Below are 22836 nucleotides of genomic sequence, written 5' to 3' on the forward strand. Positions count from 1 at the left end.
GGTGGGGGAGCTGTAGGGTGAAGGGGCCCACACAGGAACATTTGATAAGACTAAGTGTGATGTGATAAATGACAGTCAAGGGAAGGCAAGCCAGTAAGAAGGTTACCATACTGTCAGCCACTATATTGGGACTAATCCTGGGTCTCTTTTTCCCTTGTTCCATTACCCTTTGACTCAACTGTTTCAACTGACTTTGAGCATAAAACGTCTGTCCTTCAGTCCAAATTAGTCCCAATATAGTGGCTGACAGTATGGTAACCTTCTTATTACTCTTCTTCTTACTGGCTTGCCTTCCCTTGACTATGTCACATCACACTTAGTCTTATCAAATGTTCCTGTGACCGGATATCTGTACTTTTCTTCTTTGATTGTCCATTTACAAAACACCCAGTCCAGGTCGATTTTCAAGTAGGGATATTTGTCCTGTAAATATTGTTTAGGACTAATATGTTTAATTGGTGTGGGACCCACTGTCTCTGCACTGCCTTTGGTTGAATCTGTCATTGAGCCCTGTGATTTTGTTTTAATCAGGTTCTATGTAATGTGGACTTACTGACTTATCTGTATGGTACTGTAGAAAACCCCAGTTCTATCCCCGTATATGGGTAGTAGAACCTAACATAGGATGATATACCCAACGCAGTTCTATTTTCTCTAACCCCTCTTCTTTAGTTTCACTACATTCATTCACTAACCACGCTACTGTAAATGGTTCCACATGTGTGGTAAATAACCACAATTGGTTTCAATTCTATTTTAACTTCAGTACGCGGGTCTCCCTGTCTCCTCCCTTGTGGATGTAATGGAAGAGTAAACTCACATGTCTTTCCCAATACGCAATTCACAAATGTATCCCTTTCTTGTACTAGTCTTAAATACTTACTGTCTATACCAGTCTAGATTTATTTCAGTACATAGAAATTCTTGATATTGACTAGCATATATCCATTCACTGTTATCAAATGCACTCAACTCATACAATTGTCCCACACCAAATCTATAATCCCACCAATTATACATATATCAAAACAAAAACAATGCCTTCCTTCAGGTAAGTACACCACACATACAATTGAAGTCGGAAGTTGACTCTGCCTTTAAACAGCTTGGGAAATTCCAGAAAATGATGTCATGGCTTTAGAAGCTTCTGATAAGTAAATTGACATCATTTGAGTCAATTGGCGTTGTACCTGATGATGTATTTCAAGGCCTACCTTCAAACGCAGTGCCTCTTTGCTTGACATCATGGGAAAAATCAAAAGAAATCAGCCAAGACATCAGAAAAAAATGGTAAACGTCCACAAGTCTGGTTCATCCTTGGGAGCAATTTCCAAACGCCTGAAGGTACCACATTCATCTGTACAAACAATAGTACGCAAGTATAAACACCATGGGACCACGCAGCCGTCATACCGCTCAGGAAGGAGACGCGTTCTGTCTCCTAGAGATGAACGTACTTTGGTGCGAAAAGCGCAAATCAATCCCAGAACAACAGCAAAAGGACCTTGTGAAGATACTGGAGGAAACATGTACAAAAGTATCTATACTGCTCAAAAAAATAAAGGGAACACTTAAACAACACAATGTAACTCCAAGTCAATCACACTTCTGTGAAATCAAACTGTCCACTTAGGAAGCAACACTGATTGACAATAAATTTCACATGCTGTTGTGCAAATGGAATAGACAACAGGTGGAAATTATAGGCAATTATCAAGACACCCCCAATAAAGGAGTGGTTCTGCAGGTGGTAACCACAGACCACTTCTCAGTTCCTATGCTTCCTGGCTGATGTTTTGGTCACTTTTGAATGCTGGCGGTGCTTTCACTCTAGTGGTAGCATGAGACGGAGTCTACAACCCACACAAGTGGCTCAGGTAGTGCAGCTCATCCAGAATGGCACATCAATGCAAGCTGTGGCAAGATGGTTTGCTATGTCTGTCAGCGTAGTGTCCAGAGCATGGAGGCACTACCAGGAGACAGGCCAGTACATCAGGAGACGTGGAGGAGGCCGTAGGAGGGCACAACCCAGCAGCAGGACCGCTACCTCCGCCTTTGTGCAAGGAGGAGCAGGAGGAGCACTGCCAGAGCCCTGCAAAATGACCTCCAGCAGGCCACAAATGTGCATGTGTCTGCTCAAATGGTCAGAAACAGACTCCATGAGGGTGGTATGAGGGCCCGACGTCCACAGGTAGGGGTTGTGCTTACAGCCCAACACCGTGCAGGTCGTTTGGCATTTGCCAGAGAACACCAAGATTGGCAAATTCGCCACTGGCACCCTGTGCTCTTCAAAGATGAAAGAAGGTTCACACTGAGCACATGTGACAGATGTGACAGTCTGGAGACGCCGTGGAGAACGTTCTCCTGCCTGCAACATCCTCCAGCATGACCGGTTTGGCGGTGGGTCAGTCATGGTGTGGGGTGGCATTTCTTTGGGGGGCCGCACAGCCCTCCATGTGCTCGCCAGAGGTAGCCTGATTGCCATTAGGTACCGAGATGAGATCCTCAGACCCCTTGTGAGACCATATGCTGGTGCGGTTGGCCCTGGGTTCCTCCTAATGCAAGACAATGCTAGAGCTCATGTGGCTGGAGTGTGTCAGCAGTTCCTGCAAGAGGAAGGCATTGATGCTATACACTGGCCCGCCCGTTCCCCAGACCTGAATCCAATTGAGCACATCTGGGACATCATGTCTCGCTCCATCCACCAACGCCACTTTGCGCCACAGACTGTCCAGGAGTTGGCGGATGCTTTAGTCCAGGTCTGGGAGGAGATCCCTCAGGAGACCATCCGCCTCCTCATCAGGAGCATGCCCAGGCGTTGTAGGGAGGTCATACAGGCACGTGGAGGCCACACACACTACTAAGCCTCATTTGACTTGTTTTAAGGACATTACATCAAAGTTGGATCAGCCTGTAGTGTGGTCTTCCACTTTAATTTTGAGTGTGACTCCAAATCCAGACCTCCATGGGTTGATAAATTGGATTTCCATTGATTATTTTTGTGTGATTTTGTTGTCAGCACATTCAACTATGTAAAGATAAAAGTATTTAATAAGATTATTTCATTCATTCAGATCTAGGATGTGTTATTTTAGTGTTCCCTTTATTTTTTTGAGCAGTGTATATCCATAGTAAAACGAGTCCTATATCGACATAACCTGAAAGGCCGCTCAGCAAGGAAGAAGCCACTGCTCCAAAACGGTCATAAAAAAGCCAGACTATGGTTTGCAACTGCACATGGGGAGAAAGATCGTACTTTTGGGAGAAATGTCCTCTGGTCTGATGAAACAAAAATAGAACTGTTTGGCCATAATGACCAAAAATAACAAAAGAAAGATGCCCAGGGTCCCTGCTCATCTGCGTGAACGTGCCTTAGGCATGATGACTGCAGATGTGGCCAGGGCAATAAATTGCAATGTCCGTACTGTGAGATGCTTATGACAGCGCTACAGGGAGACAGGACGGACAGCTGATCATTCTCACAGTGGCAGACCACGTGTAACAACACCTGCACAGGATCGGTACATCAGAACATCACACCTGCGGGACAGGTACAGGATGGCAACAACTGCCCGAGTTATAGCAGGAACGCACAATCCCTCCATCAGTGCTCAGACTGTCCGCAATAGGCTGAGAGAGGCTGGACTGAGGGCTTGTAGGCCTGTTTTAAGGCAGGCCCTCACCAGACATCACCGGCAACAACGTCGCTTATGGGCACAAACCCACCGTCGATGGACCAGACAGGACTGGCAAAAAGTGCTCTTCACTAACGAGTCGCAGTTTTGTCTCACCAGGGGTGATGGTCGGATTTGCATTTATCGTCGAAGGAATGAGCGTTACACCGAGGCCTGTACTCTGGAGCGGGATCGATTTGGAGGTGGAGCGTCCGTCATGGTCTGGGGCGGTGTGTCACAGCATCATTGGACTGAGCTTGTTGTCATTGCAGGCAATCTCAACACTGTGCGTTACAGGGAAGACAGCCTCCTCCCTCATGTGGTACCCTTCCTGCAGGCTCATCCTGACATGACCCTCCAGCATGACAATGCCACTAACCATACTGCTCGTTCTGTGTGTGATTTCCTGCAAGACAGGAATGTCAGTGTTCTGCCATGGCCAGCAAAGAGCCCGGATCTCAATCCCATTGAGCACGTCTGGGACCTGTTGGATCGGAGGGTTAGGATCATTCCCTCCAGAAATCTACGGGAACTTACAGGTGCCTCGGTGGAAGAGTGGGGTAATATCTCACGGCAAGAACTGGCAAATCTGGTGCAGTTCATGAGGAGGAGATGCACTGCAGTACTTAATGCAGCTGGTGGCCACACCAGATTCTAACTTACTTTTGATTTTGACCACCCCCCTCCCCCGTTGTTCAGGGACACATTCAATTCCTGTTAGTCACATGTCTGTGGAACTTGTTCAGTTGTTGAATCTTAGGTTCATACAAATGTTTACACATGTTAAGTCTTCTGAAAAGAAACGCAGTTGACAGTGAGAGGACGGTTCTTTTTTGCCGAGTTTAGATTGCTTAAAAGTCCGCAAAAAATGGTAATATTTGTATCGGGGTTTTTTTGGCAAGGAAAATATCGTTATCGGCATGTTGGACTGACTTCAACTGTGGATATTGGATTAGGTTGTATGCTAATGGATGGGCACTCACTGTTGTTTGGGGTGTGCAACCAGACCTGGACTTTTCAGAACTCTGTGACCAGCGGCCCTTTCCACCAACATGGCCTGCAGCATCTCATCCAGAGTAGAGTGAGCTCTGGAGGGAGAGAGAGCGAGCCTAAGTATACGTTACATATGGCGTAGGTTAAAAGTCAGTGGATAATGCTGAAATCTGACATCTTTATGTACGTTCGCCATTGAACACTTATGGGAGATTCTGGAGCGGCACCCGAGACAGCGTTTTCCACCACCGTCAACAAAACACCAAATTATGGAATTTCTCGTGGAAGAACGGCATCGCATCCCTACAGTAGAGTTCCAGACACTTGTAAAAATCCAGCGAGAAAGACTGCCCCCTCTCATTGAAGCCACGGAGGTTCGAGGTCGGCCACGGAAGTTCGAGGTCGACCGCGGTACTGCAGGCATTGTTAGCAGAAAACAGGATCCCCCATTATAGTGAATGGGCAAATGGGAATTGCCGTGGTCAATCTTTGTGTAAATAAAAACATTTTTAGACGACAGTCATGATACCAATAATAGGTTCTAATACACCAGACGTACTGTATGTCCTTGAACAGATTCTTTTTTTTAAATCACACAGAAGTTAATGGTCATTTAGTTGCTAATGGCAGCCTGCAGTCACGAACATCTCATTCACACATTTTGGACATTAATATGGAGTTGGTCCCTCCTTTGCGGCTATAACAGCCTCCACTCTTCTGGGAAGGCTTTCCGCTAGATGTTGGAACACTGCTGCGGGGACTTGCTTCCACAAGTGCATTAGTGAGGTCGGGCACTGATGTTGGGCGATTAGGCCTGGCTCACATAAGGTGTTCCATGGAGTTGAGGTCAGGGCTCTGCGCAGGCAAGTCAAGTTCTTCCACACTGATCTCAACATACCATTTCTGTATGGACCTGTGCACAGAGGGTATTGTCATGCTGAAACAGGAAAGGGCCTTCCCCAAACTGTTGCCACAAAGTTGGAAGCACAGAATCGTCTAGAATGTCATTGTATGGTGTAGCGTTAAGATTTCCCTTCGCTGGAACTAAGGGTCCGAGCCCAAACCATAAAAAATAAAAAACAGCCCCAGACCATTATTCCTCTTCCAAACTTTACCGTTGCCACTATGCATTGAGGCAGGTAGCGTTCACCTGGAATTCACCAAACCCAGATTAGTCAGTCAGTCAGACTGCCAGATTAGGGCTGGGCAATAAATCTAATTCATTCAGATTTGTTTTTGCAAGAGATTCCAAATGCCTGTATTGCAAGAATCAAGGTTTGGTTATTTTTCGTTGAGTATTGATCTCCGCTTATTCATGTTATTTTTTTGTCTCGTGTCTTTTGCTCCTTCTGTGCAACTTTACATTTACACCAGAGAACTTTATATAAATGACGTGATGCACATGTCTCCGCCCTAACAATGGGAGTCGTCTGAAAGGCGGGCAAGCAGGTGACAAGCTTAGTTCCAAAATAAGCCCATAGAAATGCATTGAGGTTATTTTGGCGAGAGTGAAACTTCTCGTTTCGCCTCTTCCTCTCTGCTCTCACACAACAAAGATAAGAAATCACTTCTTTGTGACAAGCGGTTTCAACTCGCTATCTGCATTTGAGGTTTGATCCAACAGAATTGGTCACATGGACACTGAAACACATTTTACAGTAAAATAATGTCTCAGAGGAGAAGTTACGTTTTTATGTCTTAACTACTCAAATTGCGCTCAGAACACACAACTAAAAATCGGAGTATCAATGAACATTGGTTCTGGAAAATGAATGCTCAGTTTGTTACGCTTGCATTGCAGTACAGTTATAGCAGCATTTCAGCCAAAGATTGTTATACCAGCTGTCTAGTCTGTTTAAAAATGCGAAATATGCATTTGTATAAGGAATTGGAAACTCGTTCTCATTCAGAGAAATAATGTAGGCCACTTGATTTCAATATCTGAACAAAGTGGACAGGCTAGCATGCTGTTCAAACAGTTGAGATGGACAGAAGGGTATGTTCATAACAATTCAACTGTTCTACCTTGTTAGCTAGCAAATAAATCCAAGTTGGCTAAACTTGAAATATAAAAGATGAACTGGCTATTTGTTAATTTTCTATAATGCCTGCTACAAGAAGTTAGTCATTATTAGTTAATATGCATTATGCATGTTCTGGTTAAATTTGAAACATAGTCATTTTCATAGATGGACTACAAAGCCAGATCAGTGATTATTGCAAAAAAAGCTGCGATTTTAAATAATTCGTGGGTCTTATGGTTGTGGAAGGCTTATTTTTAGTTTAGGTATAATTTCACAATCCCTGAAATAATTCAAATCATTGCTGACTGTTTGAAATGCAGTATATTTTACCAAGATGTTCAGTAAAGCTTAGAGAAAACATTTTAAAAAAATCATACACTACCGCTCAAAAGTTTTAGAACACCTACTCATTCAAGGGTTTCTTGATTTTTACTATTTTCTACATTGCAGAATAATAGTAGACATCAACACTATTAAATAATATACGGAATCATGTAGTATCCAAAAAGTGTTAAACAAATCAAAATATATTTGCTTTTTGAGATTTTTCCAAATAGCCACCCTTTGCCTTGATGACAGCTTTGCACAGTCTTGGCATTCTTTCAGCCAGCTTCACCTGGAATGCTTTTCCAACAGTCTTGAAGGAGTTCCCACGTACACTTTTCCTTCACTCTAGAGTCCAACTCATCCCAAACCATCTCAATTGGGTTGAGGTCGGGGGATTGAGGAGGCCAGGTCATCTAATGCAGCACTCCATCACTCTCCTTCTTGGTCAAATAGCCCTTACACAGCCTGGAGGTGTGTTGGGTCATTGTCCTGTTGAAAACAAATGATATCCCATCTGGTTTGGGCTTAGTGGGACTGGCGTATCGCTGCAGAATGCTGTGGTAGCCATGCTGGTTGTGTGCCTTGAATTATAAATAAAATCAGTGTCACCAGCAAAGCATCCCTACACCATCACACCTCCTCATCCATGCTTTACGGTGGGAAATACACATGCAGAGATCATCCGTTCACCCACACCGCGTCTCGGTGTTGGACTCCAGACCAAAGGACACATTTCCACTGGTCTAATGTCCATTGCTCATGTTTCTTAGCCCAAGCAAGTCTCTTCTTCTTATTGGTGTCCTTTAGTAGTGGTTTCTTTGCAGCAATTCGACCACAAAGGCCTGATTCACACAGTCTCCTTTGAACAGTTGATGTTGAGATGTGTCTGTTACTTGAACTCTGTGAAGGATTTATTTGGGCTGCAATTTCTGAGGCTGGTAACTCTAATGAACTTATCCTCTGCAGCAGAGGTAACTCTGGGTCTTCCTTTCCTGTGGCGGTCCTCATGAGAGACGAAAATGGAAATGTTCAGTATTGCGCTTGATGGAAATATTCCATATTGACTGACCTTCATGTTTTAAAGTAAAGTAATGATGGACAGTCGTTTCTCTGTTTATTTGAGCTGTTATTTACATAATATGGACTTGGTATTTTACCAAATAGGGCTATCTTTTGTGTACCACCCCTACTTTGTCACAACACAACTGATTGGCTCAAACACTAAGATGGAAAGAAATTCCACAAATTAACAAGGCATACCTGTTAATTGAAATACAATCCAGGTGACTACATCATGAAGCTGGTTGAGAGAATGCCAACAGTGTGCAGAGCTGTCATAAAGGCAAAGAGTGGCTACTTGGAAGAATCTCAAATTTAAAACATATTTAACACTTTTTGTTGGATAACACATGGAATCATGTAGTATTTCATTAGTGTTGATGTCTTCATTATTATTCTACAATGTAGAAAATAGTAAAAATAAATAAAAACCCTTGAATGAGTAGGTGTTCTAAAAAAAATAAAAAAATAAATAAAAAACACACACACACACACACGTATAAAATACATCAAGATGATTTTTAGGCCATATCGCCCAGCCCCATGCCAGATGGTGAAGCATTATTCATCACTCCAGAGAACACGTTTCCACTGCTCCAGAGTCCAATGGCGGTGAGCTTTACACCACTCCAGCTGACACTTGGCATTGCGATTTTAGGATTGTGTGTGGCTGCTTGGCCATGGAAACCCATTTCATGAAGCGCCCGACGAACAGTTCTTGTGTTGACGTTGCTTCCAGAGGCAGTTTGGAACTCTGTAGTGAGTGTTGCAACTGAGGACAGACGATTTTTATGCACCACACGCTTCAGCGCTCGGCAGTCCCGTTCTGTGTGGCCTACCACGTCGCAGCTGTGCCATCCACTGCACAATAACAGTACTTACAGTTGACCGGGGCAGCTCTAGCAGGGCAGAAAGTTACTGAGCACTTCAGTAAGGTACTGCCAATGTTTGTCTATGGCGATTGCATGGCTGTGCGCTCGATTTTATATCCGTCAACAACGGATGTGGCTAAAAAAAGCACAATCCACTAATGTCCACATACTTTTGCATATATAGTGTATTATGATGACATTGTGACGTTTTTGTTCATTTTGGCCTTCGGCAAAGTTTTTTTCGGCTGTTCATACACACAAAAATAATTTGAGGCAAGCCAAAGTTCAGAAGCCAAAGTCGACGCCCCTTCGTCACTGATTGGTCAACAGTAAGGATTCTTCAATGAAGTGCTTATTGTCATTCAACAATTGATTCGTTTTCATGCACATTTTTTCACTTCCTCGTAAGATGTAAAATTGCACAACTAAGATCTTAATTGACTATTTTGAGGAAGTGTATACTGTCTACGGCGTTTCAATACGGACAAACAGCACCATTGTCGCCTTCTTTTTCAAGCGAAGGTCTGCGAGCACACTCGTTCGGTTCGCCTAGCCAAGTTCGCCTAGGCGCCAGCCGAACCTTAGCATGCGGATAGGAAACCTTTACTCAATGAAAGAGGGCAGCACTGAGCTAGCCTGCAACGGCACTTCCTGGAGCAACTCAAACTGAGCATGTTATGCCTCTATGCAATGCCATCTTAACCGACTTAATTTGTCTTCAATGCGCTTTTGTGTCTTCACATAGGAATTAATGGTGTCACGTGATTAATGGCTTTGTCCATTCCTACAATATATACAATCATTGGTAGAATTTATGCCAAGGCGTGTTGAAGCTGTTCTGGCAGGTTGTGATGGCCCAACGCCCTATTAAGACACTATGTTGGTGTTTGTTTCCTTTATTTTTGCAGTTACCTGTACATGATAGTATAACATGCAGTAATTACAGGGCAGCTATTGACAGAGGCAAATATTGTATTTCAACTCAGTGTAAATACTGTACATTGTGTTGAGCAAAAATATTCAGCAACAAACTGTGCAGACAAGAGTATATTGGGTTTTTGTTCTAAGTATAATACCGTTCAAACAAAACAATATTTCACATTCATGGTCTAAAACCACTCGTTTCCCTACTTTCTTGTAGATTGGTCGTCTTCCATCCGGGGACGCTTGCTCAAGCTTCCCGATTCTCTCACAGAGGGGTCATCTGAGGCCTTTGGTTGGTCTGAGGGGGGCGCGTCTCGAAAGCCTTGACCCTGGGAGTGAGGAATTGGCCAAATACAAAGCATAACGATTTATTCCCTCAGCGGGGTTGTATAATCAGTTAACAGAACAAAAATCATAATATAAAATCATTTAAAGTAATAACATATTTCAAGGTGCAATATGACTGACATGTAGAAATTAGGTTTTTAAAAGTACATAACCATAAGAAACGTCAGATATGTTATGAAACTTTAATAGTGCTCTACGTGGCTGGTACATGATGTTTCACTATGGGGTCCAATACCTTCCATTGCTCTGCAGGTCTGAGCTTTTTCTTCCACAGCTCAGTATTTTCTGTGTGTTTTATGGCGATTTGTAGTGCTAGCCACAAAGTAGGTTTAGATTATGACATTTTATTTGTCACATTCGCCAAATACAACAAGTGTAGACTTCACCATGAAGTGCTTACTTACACGCCCTTTCCCAACAATGCAGTTAGAATATTAGCAAATAGAAGAAAAGAGTAACAAAACTATAATGAGGCTATATAAAAGCTACATACAAGGAGTTTCCTGTACAGAGTCAGTGTACTGGGGTACGAGGTAGTCGGAGTGACTGGTAGAGGTCCTAGATGACAGGGAGCTTTGCCCCAGTGATGTACTGGGCTGTACGCACTACTCTCTGTAGCACCTTGCGGTCGGATGCCGAGCAGTTGCCATACCAAGCGGAGATGCAGCCAGTCAAGATGCTCTCAAATGGTGCAGCTGTAGAGCTTTGAGGATCTGGTAGGTTTGGACCATGATAGGTCCAAACACTACAGTCCTGTTGATGGGGGCATGCTCTTTTGTCTTGCTGACGTTGAGGGAGAGGTTGTTGTCCTGGCACCACACTGTCAGGCCTCTGACCTCCTCCCTGTTGTCGGTGATCAGGCCTACCACCGTCGCATAGTCGGCAAACTTAATGATAGTGTTGGAGTCATGTGGGGCCACGTAGTCGTGGGTGAACAGGGAGTACAGGAGGGGGGTTAAGCACGCACCCCTGAGTGGCCCCCGTGTTGAGGTTTAGCATGGCAGATGGGTTTTTGCCTACCCCCACCTGGGGGCGACCCGTCAAAGCCCAGTATCCAATTGCAGAGGGAGGTGATTAATCCCAGGGTCCTTACTTTAGTGATGAGTTTGGAGGGCACTATTGTGTTGAATGCTGAGCTGTAGTCAATGAACAACATTCTCACGTAGATGGTCCTTTTGTCCAGGTGGGAAAGGGCAGTGTGGAGTGCAATAGAGATTGCATCATTTGTGGATCTGTTGGGGCGGTATGCTAATTGGAGTGGGTCCAAGGTGTCTGGGACGATGGTGTTGATGTGAGCCATGGCCACCCTTTCAAAGCATTTCATGGCTACAGATGCAAATGCTACAGGGCGATAGTAATTTAGACAGGTTTCCTTTGCGTTCTTAGGCACAGGGACTATGGAGGTCTGCTTGAAACATATGGGTATTACAGACTGGGTCAGGGAGAGGTTGAAAATGTTAGTGAAGATACGCGCCAGCTGGTCAGTGCATGCTCCGAGTATGCATCCCAGTAATCTGTCTGGCCCTGTGGCCTTGTGAATGTTAACCTGTTTAAAGGTTTTACAGACTACAAAGAGCGTGATCACACAGTCGTCTGGAACAGCTGGTGCTCTCATGCATGGTTGTGTTTCTTGCCTAGAAGCCAGCATAGAAGACATTTAGCTCGTCTGGTCGGCTTGCATCACTGGGCAGCCCGCAGCTGGGTTTCCCTTTGTAATACGTGATGGTTTGTAAGCCCTGCCACATCCGACGAGTGTCAGAGCTGGTGTAGTAGGATTCGATCTTAGTCCTGTATTGACACTGACTGTTTGATGGTTCGTCGGAGGGCCTAGCGGGATTTCTTATTAGCGGCTGGATTTGGGTCCCGCTCCTTGAGAGCGGCAGCTCTAGCCTTTAGCTCAGTGCGGACGTTCCCTGTAACCCATCGCTTTTGGTTAGGGTATGTATGAGCACTGCGGGGACAACGTTGTCGATGCACTTATTACTGAAGGGGTGACTTGTGGTAAACTCTTCAATGCCATCGGATGAATCCCGGAACAAATTCCAATCTGTGTTAGTGAAACAGTCCTGTAGCTTAGCATCCGCTTCATCAGACCACTTCCGTATTGAGCGCATAACTGGTATTCCTGTTTGAGTTATTGCTTGTATGCACGAATTAAGATGGAGTTATGGTCAGATTTCTTTGTGTAGAGTAGAAGTGATCTAGAGTTTCTCACCTCTAGTTGCACTGGAGACATGTTGGAAGAAATTAGGTGAAACAGATTTCAGTTTCCCTGCATTAAAATCCTCAGCCAGAAGGTGTAACTTTTCAACTGTCCTGCCGATACAGAATGTGAATATAATTTGAATTGACTCGAAGTAGGGCTGTGGCAGTGATTGTCAAGCAAATAACTGTCGGTATCACGGTAATTGACTATAAATTAACAAACACATTTAGCATCTGTCTTCCACGCATAGCCTACATGCCATTTTAAAATCCATTTTTTATTTTACACAGGTCTAAAGAAGAATGATATGAAGAAAATGTAGTCTATTTCAGAAGGAAATAATTGCATACTCTGAGTTGTCCTTATGTTAGGTCCTGGCTGTGGACTGTACTAGTTCATTTAGTAGACAAGATTTTCTTATAATTCCGTGGAACTATTTTATATTATAGTATGAAGAATCCAATTGATCAAAGCTGTATAAAATACAAATATTTTCTCCAAAACGATTTGAGGGATTGCGCACATGCGGCTATTCTGTGTTGAGCGGTAATAAATAAATATGTAATCCTATATGCTTAATTTAGAGTAATTAATGTAACTTTAGTTGTTCTACAAACGTTAGGCTGTATGTTTTGATTTTGAATACATTGTAAGGCTGCATGAGACTAATGATGATTTTAAAAACGTTGCTTGAAAGGCATGAGCTCTGCTTTGTAATTTGCACAAGCTGTACAGACATCAAGTCTCTCATTCACAATTTGACAAGCATTTGATAATGCCTCGAATTTCACAGCGGCATCCCCTTTGTGGCTGTAATGCACCATAAAAAAAAAATCTGTTTGGTGCTACATACTTCTCCCTGAGTGTGCTGCGCAAACCGAAACACCCTTCACTCACATGGCTCTCAGTCACGTGATCACGCAACTGCGCGCGTCCTTATCCAATTCCGAGGTGCATATTGAAGATATTTGAAGAACTATCCACATTTACTTTGTCTGCCAACAAGATGAGTAAGCCTAACGAACAGCAAAAGCACTAACCAATGTCATTCTACTATCCCCCATAGTACAAAAGTTGACCTCTTCTATTCTGTGCAATAAATAAATAATCCAAAACATTCTGGGACAGTTGTGGGATACAATAGATCCCAAATTAATATAACCACTAGCATAATATTTTTTTTTCCAACTTAATGCAATGTGGCTGACGCAACAGAACATTTAGCTTAGAATATTGATAAACTATTAGGCTATTTCTTCATACTACAAGTGCAGCAATGCACACGTTAGTAGGCTATAAACCCAAATGTTCCAATAACGGAAAACACCGTCATCAAAAGTGACCGCAAATGCAGTTATGCATGTAATGCTTTTATTATAAAAGGTGCATTTTCATGGTTAAAATTCTCTTCCCCAAACTTGAAAAACTCGCTGCTTATGTATGCCAGTTAAACTCTACACCCCTTGTAAAGCAGATTAAACGTGCTTAATTTGAATTAGTTATTTGGCCACTTTACTTGTGATAAACATTATTAAAACATATAGGCCTATGGGCAAGGCTACATGAGGTGTGCAACTATGATTAGAACAAGTCACAAAATAAATAAATAAATAAAAAAGGCATTGTTTATGCTTGGCATCATTCACAAATGATAATATATAATTCACAAGTGATACGTCACCCATCAGACTATTCTTGATTTAATCTTGTCTTTACATACACGTATGACATTTGTTTTGATTTACACTTATCATGCACCTGTATTGAAACAGGGCCAGCAGGGAAAAAAATGCATGTCATCTATGCACTTAAATAGTGAATGGAGGATGCTTTTCCCCATGGTTTAGCTGAGAAATAAATAGTAGGCCTAGCCTATGGAAAGCTCATGGGATCATCCTTTTTTTTATTAGAGGCCATCACTGTTTTCTCACATAATTGCATAGCCTATAGAAATGTTGCACAACATGAGCTCATGGGCTCTCATGAAGGGTTTGATTAGATTTTCAAATTCATTTGCGTTGATGTCAAAGTGATTAGAGGGACAATAGAGTGCTGAGTACCAGGCAGTTTGGTAGGCTACTAAATGACTAGCAGCATCAGAGTTTGGAGAAGCCTAATAACAGTGATTAAACGGTCATGTGGAATTTGACTGCCTTCCTGGCTTGTGACCGCCGGTGTGGCGGTAAGTCACCACAACAGCCCTAACTCCAAGTGGACCTGGCTTTCTTTCCACATGATTGCAGTAGAACAGAATTGGGGTTTTGTGAAAGGGAACTCTGTCACAAAGCCAATAGTGGTTGAAATGAGCAGACAACTTGCCAACCTCACCACAAGTGGCCTTGCTTGGCATTAAATGAAAGAACAGCACAGGTGAGGCAGAGCTTGACCATTAGTACAACCTGATTACTCACAAAGCCCCTAATAAATGGATGCTTTCATAACACAGCTAACAGAAGGACAGATACCAAAGTAGGGTCTATACTGTTGGTTCATAGTAGAGGTCGACCGATTAATCAGAATGGCCGATTTCAAGTTTTCATAACAATAGGTAAATCGGTATTTTTGAGATTAAGAACACATTCTTATTTTCAATGACGGCCTAGGAACGGGGGTTAACTGCCTTGTTCAGGGGCAGAAAAACTGATTTTTACCTTGTCACCTCGGGGATTCGTTTTTGCAACCTTCCGGTTACTAGTCCAACGCTCTAGCCACCTGCCTTACATTGCACTCCACGAGGAGCCTGCATGGCAGGCTGACTACCTGTTACGCGAGGGCAGCAAAAAGCCAAGGTAAGTTGCTAGCTAGCATTAAACTTATCTTATAAAAAACTATCAATCTTAACATAATCACTAGTTAACTACACATGGTTGATGATATTACAAGTTTATCTAACGTGTCCTGCGTTGCATATAATCGATGCGGTGCCTGTTAATTTCTCATCGAATCACAGCCTACTTCGACAAACGGGTGATGATTTAACAAGCGCATTTGCGAAAAAAGCACTGTCGTTGCACCAATGTACCTAACCATAAACATCAATGCCTTTCTTTAAAATCAATACACAAGTATATATCTTTAAATCTGCATATTTAGTTAATATGGCCTGCTAACATGAATTTCTTATAACTAGGGCAGTTGTGTCACTTCTCTTGCGTTCCGTGCAAGCAGTCAGGGTATATACAGCAGATTGGGCTGCCTGGTTCATTGCGAACTGTGAAGTCCATTTATTCCTAACAAAGGCCGTAATTAATTTGCCAGAATTGTACATAACTTATGACATAACATTGAAGGTTGTGCAATGTAACAGGAATATTTAGATTTAGGGATGCCACCCGTTCGATAAAATACGGACCGGTTCCGTATTTCGCTGAAAGAAAAAAATGTTTTGTTTTCGAAATTTTAGTTTCCGGATTCTACCATATTAATGACCAAAGGCTCGTATTTCTGTGTGTTATTAAATTATAATTAAGTATGATTTGATATTTGATAGAACAGTCTGACTGAGCGATGGTAGGCAGCAGCAGGCTCGTACACATTCATTCAAACAGCACCTTCGTGAGTTTGCCAGCAGCTCTTCGCAATTCTTCAAGCATTGCGCTGTTTATGACTTCAAGCCCATCAACCCCCGAGATTAGGCTGGTGTAACCGATGTGAAATGGCTAGCTAGTTAGCCGGGTGCGCGCTAATAGCATTTCAAACGTCACTCGCTCTGAGACTTGGAGTAGTTGTTCCCCTTGCTCTACATGGGTAACGCTGCTTCGAGGGTGGCTGTTGTCAATGTGTTCCTGGTTTGAGCCCAGGTAGGAGCGAGGAGAGGGACGGAAGCTATACTGTTACACTGGCAATACTAAAGTGCCTATAAGAACATCCAATAGTCAAAGGTATATGAAATACAAATCGTATAGAGAAATAGTCCTATAATTCCTATAATAACTACAACCTAAAACTTCTTACCTAGGAATATTGAAGACTCATGTTAAAAGGAACCACCAGCTTTCATATGTTCTCATGTTCTGAGCAAGGAACTTAAACGTTAGCTTTTTTACATGGCACATATTGCACTTTTACTTTCTTCTCCAACACTTTGTTTTTGCATTATTTAAACCAAATTGAACATGTTTCATTATTTATTTGAGGCTAAATTGATAGTATTTATGTATTATATTAAGTTAAAATAAGTGTTAATTCAGTATTGTTGTAATTGTCATTATTACAACATCAACAAAAAATTAATAAAAAATAATAATTTCTTTAAAAAAACAACATTTAAAAAATAAATATTAAAAAAAATAAAAATAAAATTTTTTTCTTTTTTTTTTTAACGGCCGATTAATCGGTAGCAGCTTTTTTGGGTCCTCCAATAATCGGTATCGGTGTTGAAAAATTATAATCGGTCGACCTCTAGTTCATAGGGGTGTGGAGATGGATGAGCCTATTCTAAAATAGTCTCACCTTGGATTAGACAAAGAATTTTTCTTCAACAAACAAGACATTCTCCAAACACCCATCAGGGCCGACATCCCCGTTATTTGCAAGAGGAAGTGACGCAGGTACAGAGGACAAAGAGCTGGATGCCTGGAAAAGCTGCCGTTACCGTCAATACTAGTCGCCAAAGTGCAATCATTGGACAATAAACTAGACGAGGTACGATCACGAATATCCTACCAACGGGACATCAAAAACTGTAATATCCTATGTTTCACGGAATCGTGGCTGAATGACATTTACGTCATTTAGCAGACGCTCTTATCCAGAGCGACTTACAAATTGGTGCATTCACCTTATGATATCCAGTGGAACAACCACTTTACAATAGTACATCAATATCATTTTTGGGGGGGGGGGGGGGTTAGAAGGATTACTTTATCCTATCCCAGGTATTCCTTAAAGAGGTGGGGTTTCAGGTGTCTACGGAAGGTGGTGATTGACTCCGCTGTCCTGGCGTCGTGAGGGAGCTTGTTCCACCATTGGGGTGCCAGAGCAGCGAACAGTTTTGACTGGGCTGAGCAGGAACTGTGCTTCCGCAGAGGTAGGGGGGCCAGCAGGCCAGAGGTGGATGAACGCAGTGCCCTTGTTTGGGTGTAGGGCCTGATCAGAGCCTGAAGGTACGGAGGTGCCGTTCCCCTCACAGCTCCGTAGGCAAGCACCATGGTCTTGTAGCAGATGCGAGCTTCAACTGGAAGCCAGTGGAGTGTGCGGAGGAGCGGGGTGACGTGAGAGAATTTGGGAAGGTTGAACACCAGACAGGCTGCGGCGTTCTGGATGAGTTGTAGGGGTTTAATGGCACAGGCAGGGAGCCCCGCCAACAGGGAGTTGCAGTAATCCAGACGGGAGATGACAAGTGCCTGGATTAGGACCTGCGCCGCTTCCTGTGTAAGGCAGGGTCGTACTCTGCGAATGTTGTATAGCATGAGCCTACAGGATCGGGTCACCGCCTTGATGTTAGCGGAGAACGACAGGGTGTTGTCCAGGGTCACGCCGAGGCTCTTAGCACTCTGGGAGGAGGACACAATGGAGTTGTCCACCGTGATGGCGAGATCATGGAAAGGGCAGTCCTTCCCCGGGAGGAAGAGCAGCTCCGTCTTGCCGAGGTTCAGCTCAAGGTGGTGATCCGTCATCCACACTGATATGTCTGCCAGACATGCAGAGATGCGATTCGCCACCTGGTTATCAGAAGGGGGAAAGGAGAAGATAAATTGTGTGTCGTCTGCGTAGCAATGATGGGAGAGACCATGTGAGGATATGACAGAGCCAAGTGACTTGGTTTATAGCGAAAATAGGAGAGGGCCTAGAACTGAGCCCTGGGGGACACCAGTGGTGAGAGCATGTGGTGCAGAGACGGATTCTCGCCATGCCACCTGGTAGGAGCGACCTGTCAGGTAGGACGCAATCCAAGAGTGAACCGCGCCGGAGATACCCAACTCGGACAACTCGGAGAGGGTGGAGAGGAGGATCTGATGGTTCACAGTATCAAAGGTCTAGAAGGTCTAGAAGGATGAGAGCAGAGGAGAGAGAGTTAGCTTTAGCAGTGCGGAGAGCCTCCGTGACACAGAGAAGAGCAGTCTCAGTTGAATGACCAGCCTTGAAACCTGACTGATTTGGATCAAGAAGGTCATTCTGAGAGAGATAGCAGGAGAGCTGGCCAAGGACGGCACGTTCAAGAGTTTTGGAGAGAAAAGAAAGAAGGGATACTGGTCTGTAGTCGTTGACATCGGAGGGATCGAGTGTTGGTTTTTTGAGAAGGGGTGCAACTCTCGCTCTCTTGAAGACGGAAGGGACGTAGCCAGCGGTCAAGGATGAGTTGATGAGCGAGGTGAGGTAAGGGAGAAGGTCTCCGGAAATGGTCTGGAGAAGAGAGGAGGGGATAGGGTCAAGCAGGCAGGTTGTTGGGCGGCCGGCCGTCACAAGACGCAAGATTTCATCTGGAGAGAGAGGGGAGAAAGAGGTCAAAGCATAGGGTAGGGCAATGTGAGCAGGACCAGCGGTGTCGTTTGACTTAACAAACGAGGATCGGATGTCGTCGACCTTCTTTTCAAAATGGTTGACGAAGTCATCCGCAGAGAGTGAGGAGGGGGGGGGGGGGGGGGGAGGATTCAGGAGGGAGGAGAAGGTGGCAAAGAGCTTCCTAGGGTTAGAGGCAGATGCTTGGAAGTTAGAATGGTAGAAAGTGGCTTTAGCAACAGAAACAGAGGAGGAAAATGTAGAGAGGAGGTAGTGAAAAGATGCCAGGTCCGCAGGGAGGCTAGTTTTCCTTCATTTCCGCTCGGCTGCCCGGAGCCCTGCTCTGTGAGCTCGCAATGAGTCGTCAAGCCACGGAGCAGGAGGGGAGGACCGAGCCGGTCGGGAGGATAGGGGACATAGAGAGTCAAAGGATGCAGAAAGGGAAGAGAGGAGGGTTGAGGAGGCAGAATCAGGAGATTGGTTGGAGAAGGATTGAGCAGAGGGAAGAGATGATAGGATGGAAGAGGAGAGAGTAGCAGGAGAGAGAGGGCGAAGGTTGCGACGGCGCAATACCATCTGAGTAGGGGCAGAGTGAGTAGTGTTGGAGGAGAGCGAGAGGGAAAAGGATACAAGGTAGTGGTCGGAGACTTGGAGGGGAGTTGCAGTGAGATTAGTAGAAGAACAGAATCTAGTGAAGATGAGGTCAAGCGTATTGCCTGCCTTGTGAGTAGGGGGTGACGGTGAGAGGGTGAGGTCAAAAGAGGAGAGGAGTAGAAAGAAGGAGGCAGAGAGAAATGAGTCAAAGGTAGATGTAGGGGAGGTTAAAGTCACCCAGAACTGTGAGGGGTGAGCCATCCTCAGGAAAGGAACTTATCAAGGCGTCAAGCTCATTGATGAACTCTCCAAGGGAACCTGGAGGGCGATAAATGGTAAGGATGTTAAGCTTGAATGGGCTAGTGATTGTGACAGCATGGAATTCAAAGGAGGAGATAGACAGATGGGTCAGGAGAGAAAGAGAGAATGTCCACTTGGGAGAGATGAGTATTCCAGTGCCACCACCCCGCTGACCAGATGCTCTCGGGGTGTGGGAGAACACGTGGTCAGACGAGGAGAGAGCAGTAGGAGTAGCAGTGTTTTCTGTGGTAATCCATGTTTCCGTCAGCGCCAAGAAGTCGAGGGACTGGAGGGTAGCATAGGCTGAGATGAACTCTGCCTTGTTTGCCGGAGACCTGGAACTCCATGTGGGTCGTGCGTGCAGGGACCACCAGGTTAGAGTGGCAGCGGCCACGCGATGTGAAGCGTTTGTATGGCCTGTGCAGAGAGGAGAGAACAGGGATAGACCGACACATACTTGATAGGCTACAGGAGAGGCTACGCTAATGCAAAGGAGATTGGCATGAAAATTAACTAAACAACTGGGGAAGCGAGAGAGCAGGGCCTCCCTCACTAACAATTCACTGCCAAACGCTAAAATATAACTTTTCTAGCTACCACTAGAAATTAAAATTGATGTAAACTACAGTGGTTCAATGTTTCCATAAACTTAGTTTATTCCGCTAGATAACTTGGTACAGTATTCTTCTGTGAAAACCCACCTAGTGCACCGTGTCCTATGACGCCGTGGCTAACTAGCATGCTAGCATCCTATAACACACGGTTAGCACCAATACTTGGTAACAACAAGCTACCAATGGATAATTCGTGTCTGTGTCTAGTTCATAACGCAGAAGTAATTAAACGTTGGCTAGCTAACACAAAGTCAGTCCTGCTAGCTACACAAGTGGACTACACATCTCGAATGTTCAGAAAGTTAAGCTTACGTTGCAAAAATCTTATTGACTAAAATTGATACAGCTAGCTGGTAGGGTTAGCTAGCTAGCTAGCAGTGGGCGCGTTGTTGACTATGTTAGAAAATGTAGCTGGCTAGCTAACCTCGATAGTTACTCTGTACTACGCCTTTATCTTGATACAAAGACAACTATGTAGCTAGCTAACATTACACTAGTCAAATTGTTCCGTTGTAATGTATATAGTTTCTACAGTACTGCTAATTGGTAAAGTTGGCTAGCTAGCTGTGGTGTTATGGTGTTGACGCCCTTTCGAAAATGGCACGAACGAATACAGCTGGCTAGCTAACCTTGTTAGTTCCTCAGAGCTACACCTTAATCCTTGATACAAAGACAGCAGAGACAACTATGTAGCTAGCTAACAATACACTAATAAATCGTTCCAATGTAATGTAATGAAATGTAATATTACCCGCGGAGCAAGGTGCAGCACGACAACTCACTCCAGCATCCGGAAACTGGATGCTGGAGGGCTATTGTCTCCTAGCACTAGGTATTAACAGGGTACTGTCTCCTAGCATCAGCTATCAACAGGGTACATTGATGGGAGAGGGTGGAGAGTTATAAGTTCCTCGGCGTACACATCACGGACAAACTGAAATGGTCCACCCACACAGACAGCGTGGTGAAGAAGCGCTACCTCAGGAGGCTGAAGAAATTCGGCTTGTCACCAAAAACCCTCAAACTGAATGCCAAGCGACACGTCTGGATGAAACCTGGCACCATCCCTACGGTGAAGCAAGGTGGTGGCAGCATTAAGCTGTGGGGATGTTTTTCAGCGGCAGGGACTGGGAGACTAGTCAAGATCAAGGGAAAGAAGAACGGAGCAAAGTACAGAGAGATCCTTGATGAAAACCTGCTCCAGAGCGCTCAGGACCTGACGACATGGATGTTCAGCTAGCTGGATACACGCCGCACCGGCAAGATAGAACAGCACACTCCGGTAAGACGTGGGGGGGCGGTCTGTGCATATTTGTAAACAACAGCTGGTGCACGAAATCTAAGGAAGTCTCTAGATTTTGCTCACTTGAAGTAGAGTATATTGTGATAAATTGCAGGCCACACTACTTGCCTAGAGAGTTTTCAGCTATACTTTTCGTGGCTGTTAATTTACCACCACAGACAGATGCTGGCACTAAGACCGCACTCAGTCAGCTGTATAAGGAAATAAGCTAACAGGAAACCACTCACCCAGAGGCGGCGCTCCTAGTGGCCGGAGACTTTAATGCAGGGTAACTTAAATCAGTTCTACCAAATTTCCATCAACATGTTAAATGTGCAACAAGAGGGAAAACAAATTCTAGATCACCTGTACTCCACACACAGAGACGCGTACAAAGCTCTCCCTCGCCCTTCATTTGGTAAATCCGATCACAACTCCATCCTCCTGATTCCTGCTCACAAGCAAAAATTGAAGCAGGAAGCACCAGTGACTCGGTCTATAAAAAAGTGGTCAGATGAAGCAGATGCTAAACTACAGGACTGTTTTGCTATCACAGACTGGAACATGTTCCGGGATTCTTCCGATGGCATTGAGGAGTACACCACATCAGTCACTGGCTTTATCAATAAGTGCATCGAGGACGTCGTCCCCACAGTGACTGTACGTACATACCCCAACCAGAAGCCATGGATACAGGCAACATGAGTTAACCTCTTACATCTAGATGTTCCGCTAGCGGAACGCCTCACCAATATCAAATGATAGAGCATGGCGCGAATTACAAACACCTCAAAAATCCCAAAACTTCTATTTTTTCAAACATATGACTATTTTACACCATTTTAAAGACAAGACTCTCCTTTATCTAACCACATTGTCCGATTTCAAAAAGGTTTTACAACGAAAGCAAAACATTAGATTATGTCAGGAGAGTACCCAGCCAGAAATAGTCACACACCCATTTTTCAAGCTAGCATATAATGTCACAAAAACCAAAACCACAGCTAAATGCAGCACTAACCTTTGATGATCTTCATCAGATGACACTCCTAGGACATTATGTTATACAATACATGCATGTTTTGTTCAATCAAGTTCATATTTATATCAAAAACCAGCTTTTTACATTAGCATGTGACGTTCAGAACTAGCATACCCACCGAAAACTTCCGGTGAAT

At 44.2% G+C, this 22836-nt stretch overlaps 1 protein-coding gene across 1 annotated transcript in view; it reads right to left on the minus strand.

Moving 5' to 3' along the window:
- Positions 1-9829: 9829 nt before the first annotated feature.
- The window catches only part of LOC106603463 (DNA repair protein RAD51 homolog 3), a 32082-nt gene continuing 19075 nt past the window's right edge, over positions 9830-22836 (minus strand). The window contains exon 10 of the mRNA XM_014197185.3: positions 9830-10202. Within this exon, the coding sequence (XP_014052660.1) occupies positions 10077-10202 (126 nt within the window). The 3' untranslated portion in view covers positions 9830-10076. The remainder of the gene's footprint in view (positions 10203-22836) is intronic.

This window comes from Salmo salar, chromosome 04 (assembly GCF_965601325.2).
Source record: "Salmo salar chromosome 04, fSalSal1, whole genome shotgun sequence".
In the NCBI taxonomy this organism is placed as follows: domain Eukaryota; kingdom Metazoa; phylum Chordata; class Actinopteri; order Salmoniformes; family Salmonidae; genus Salmo; species Salmo salar.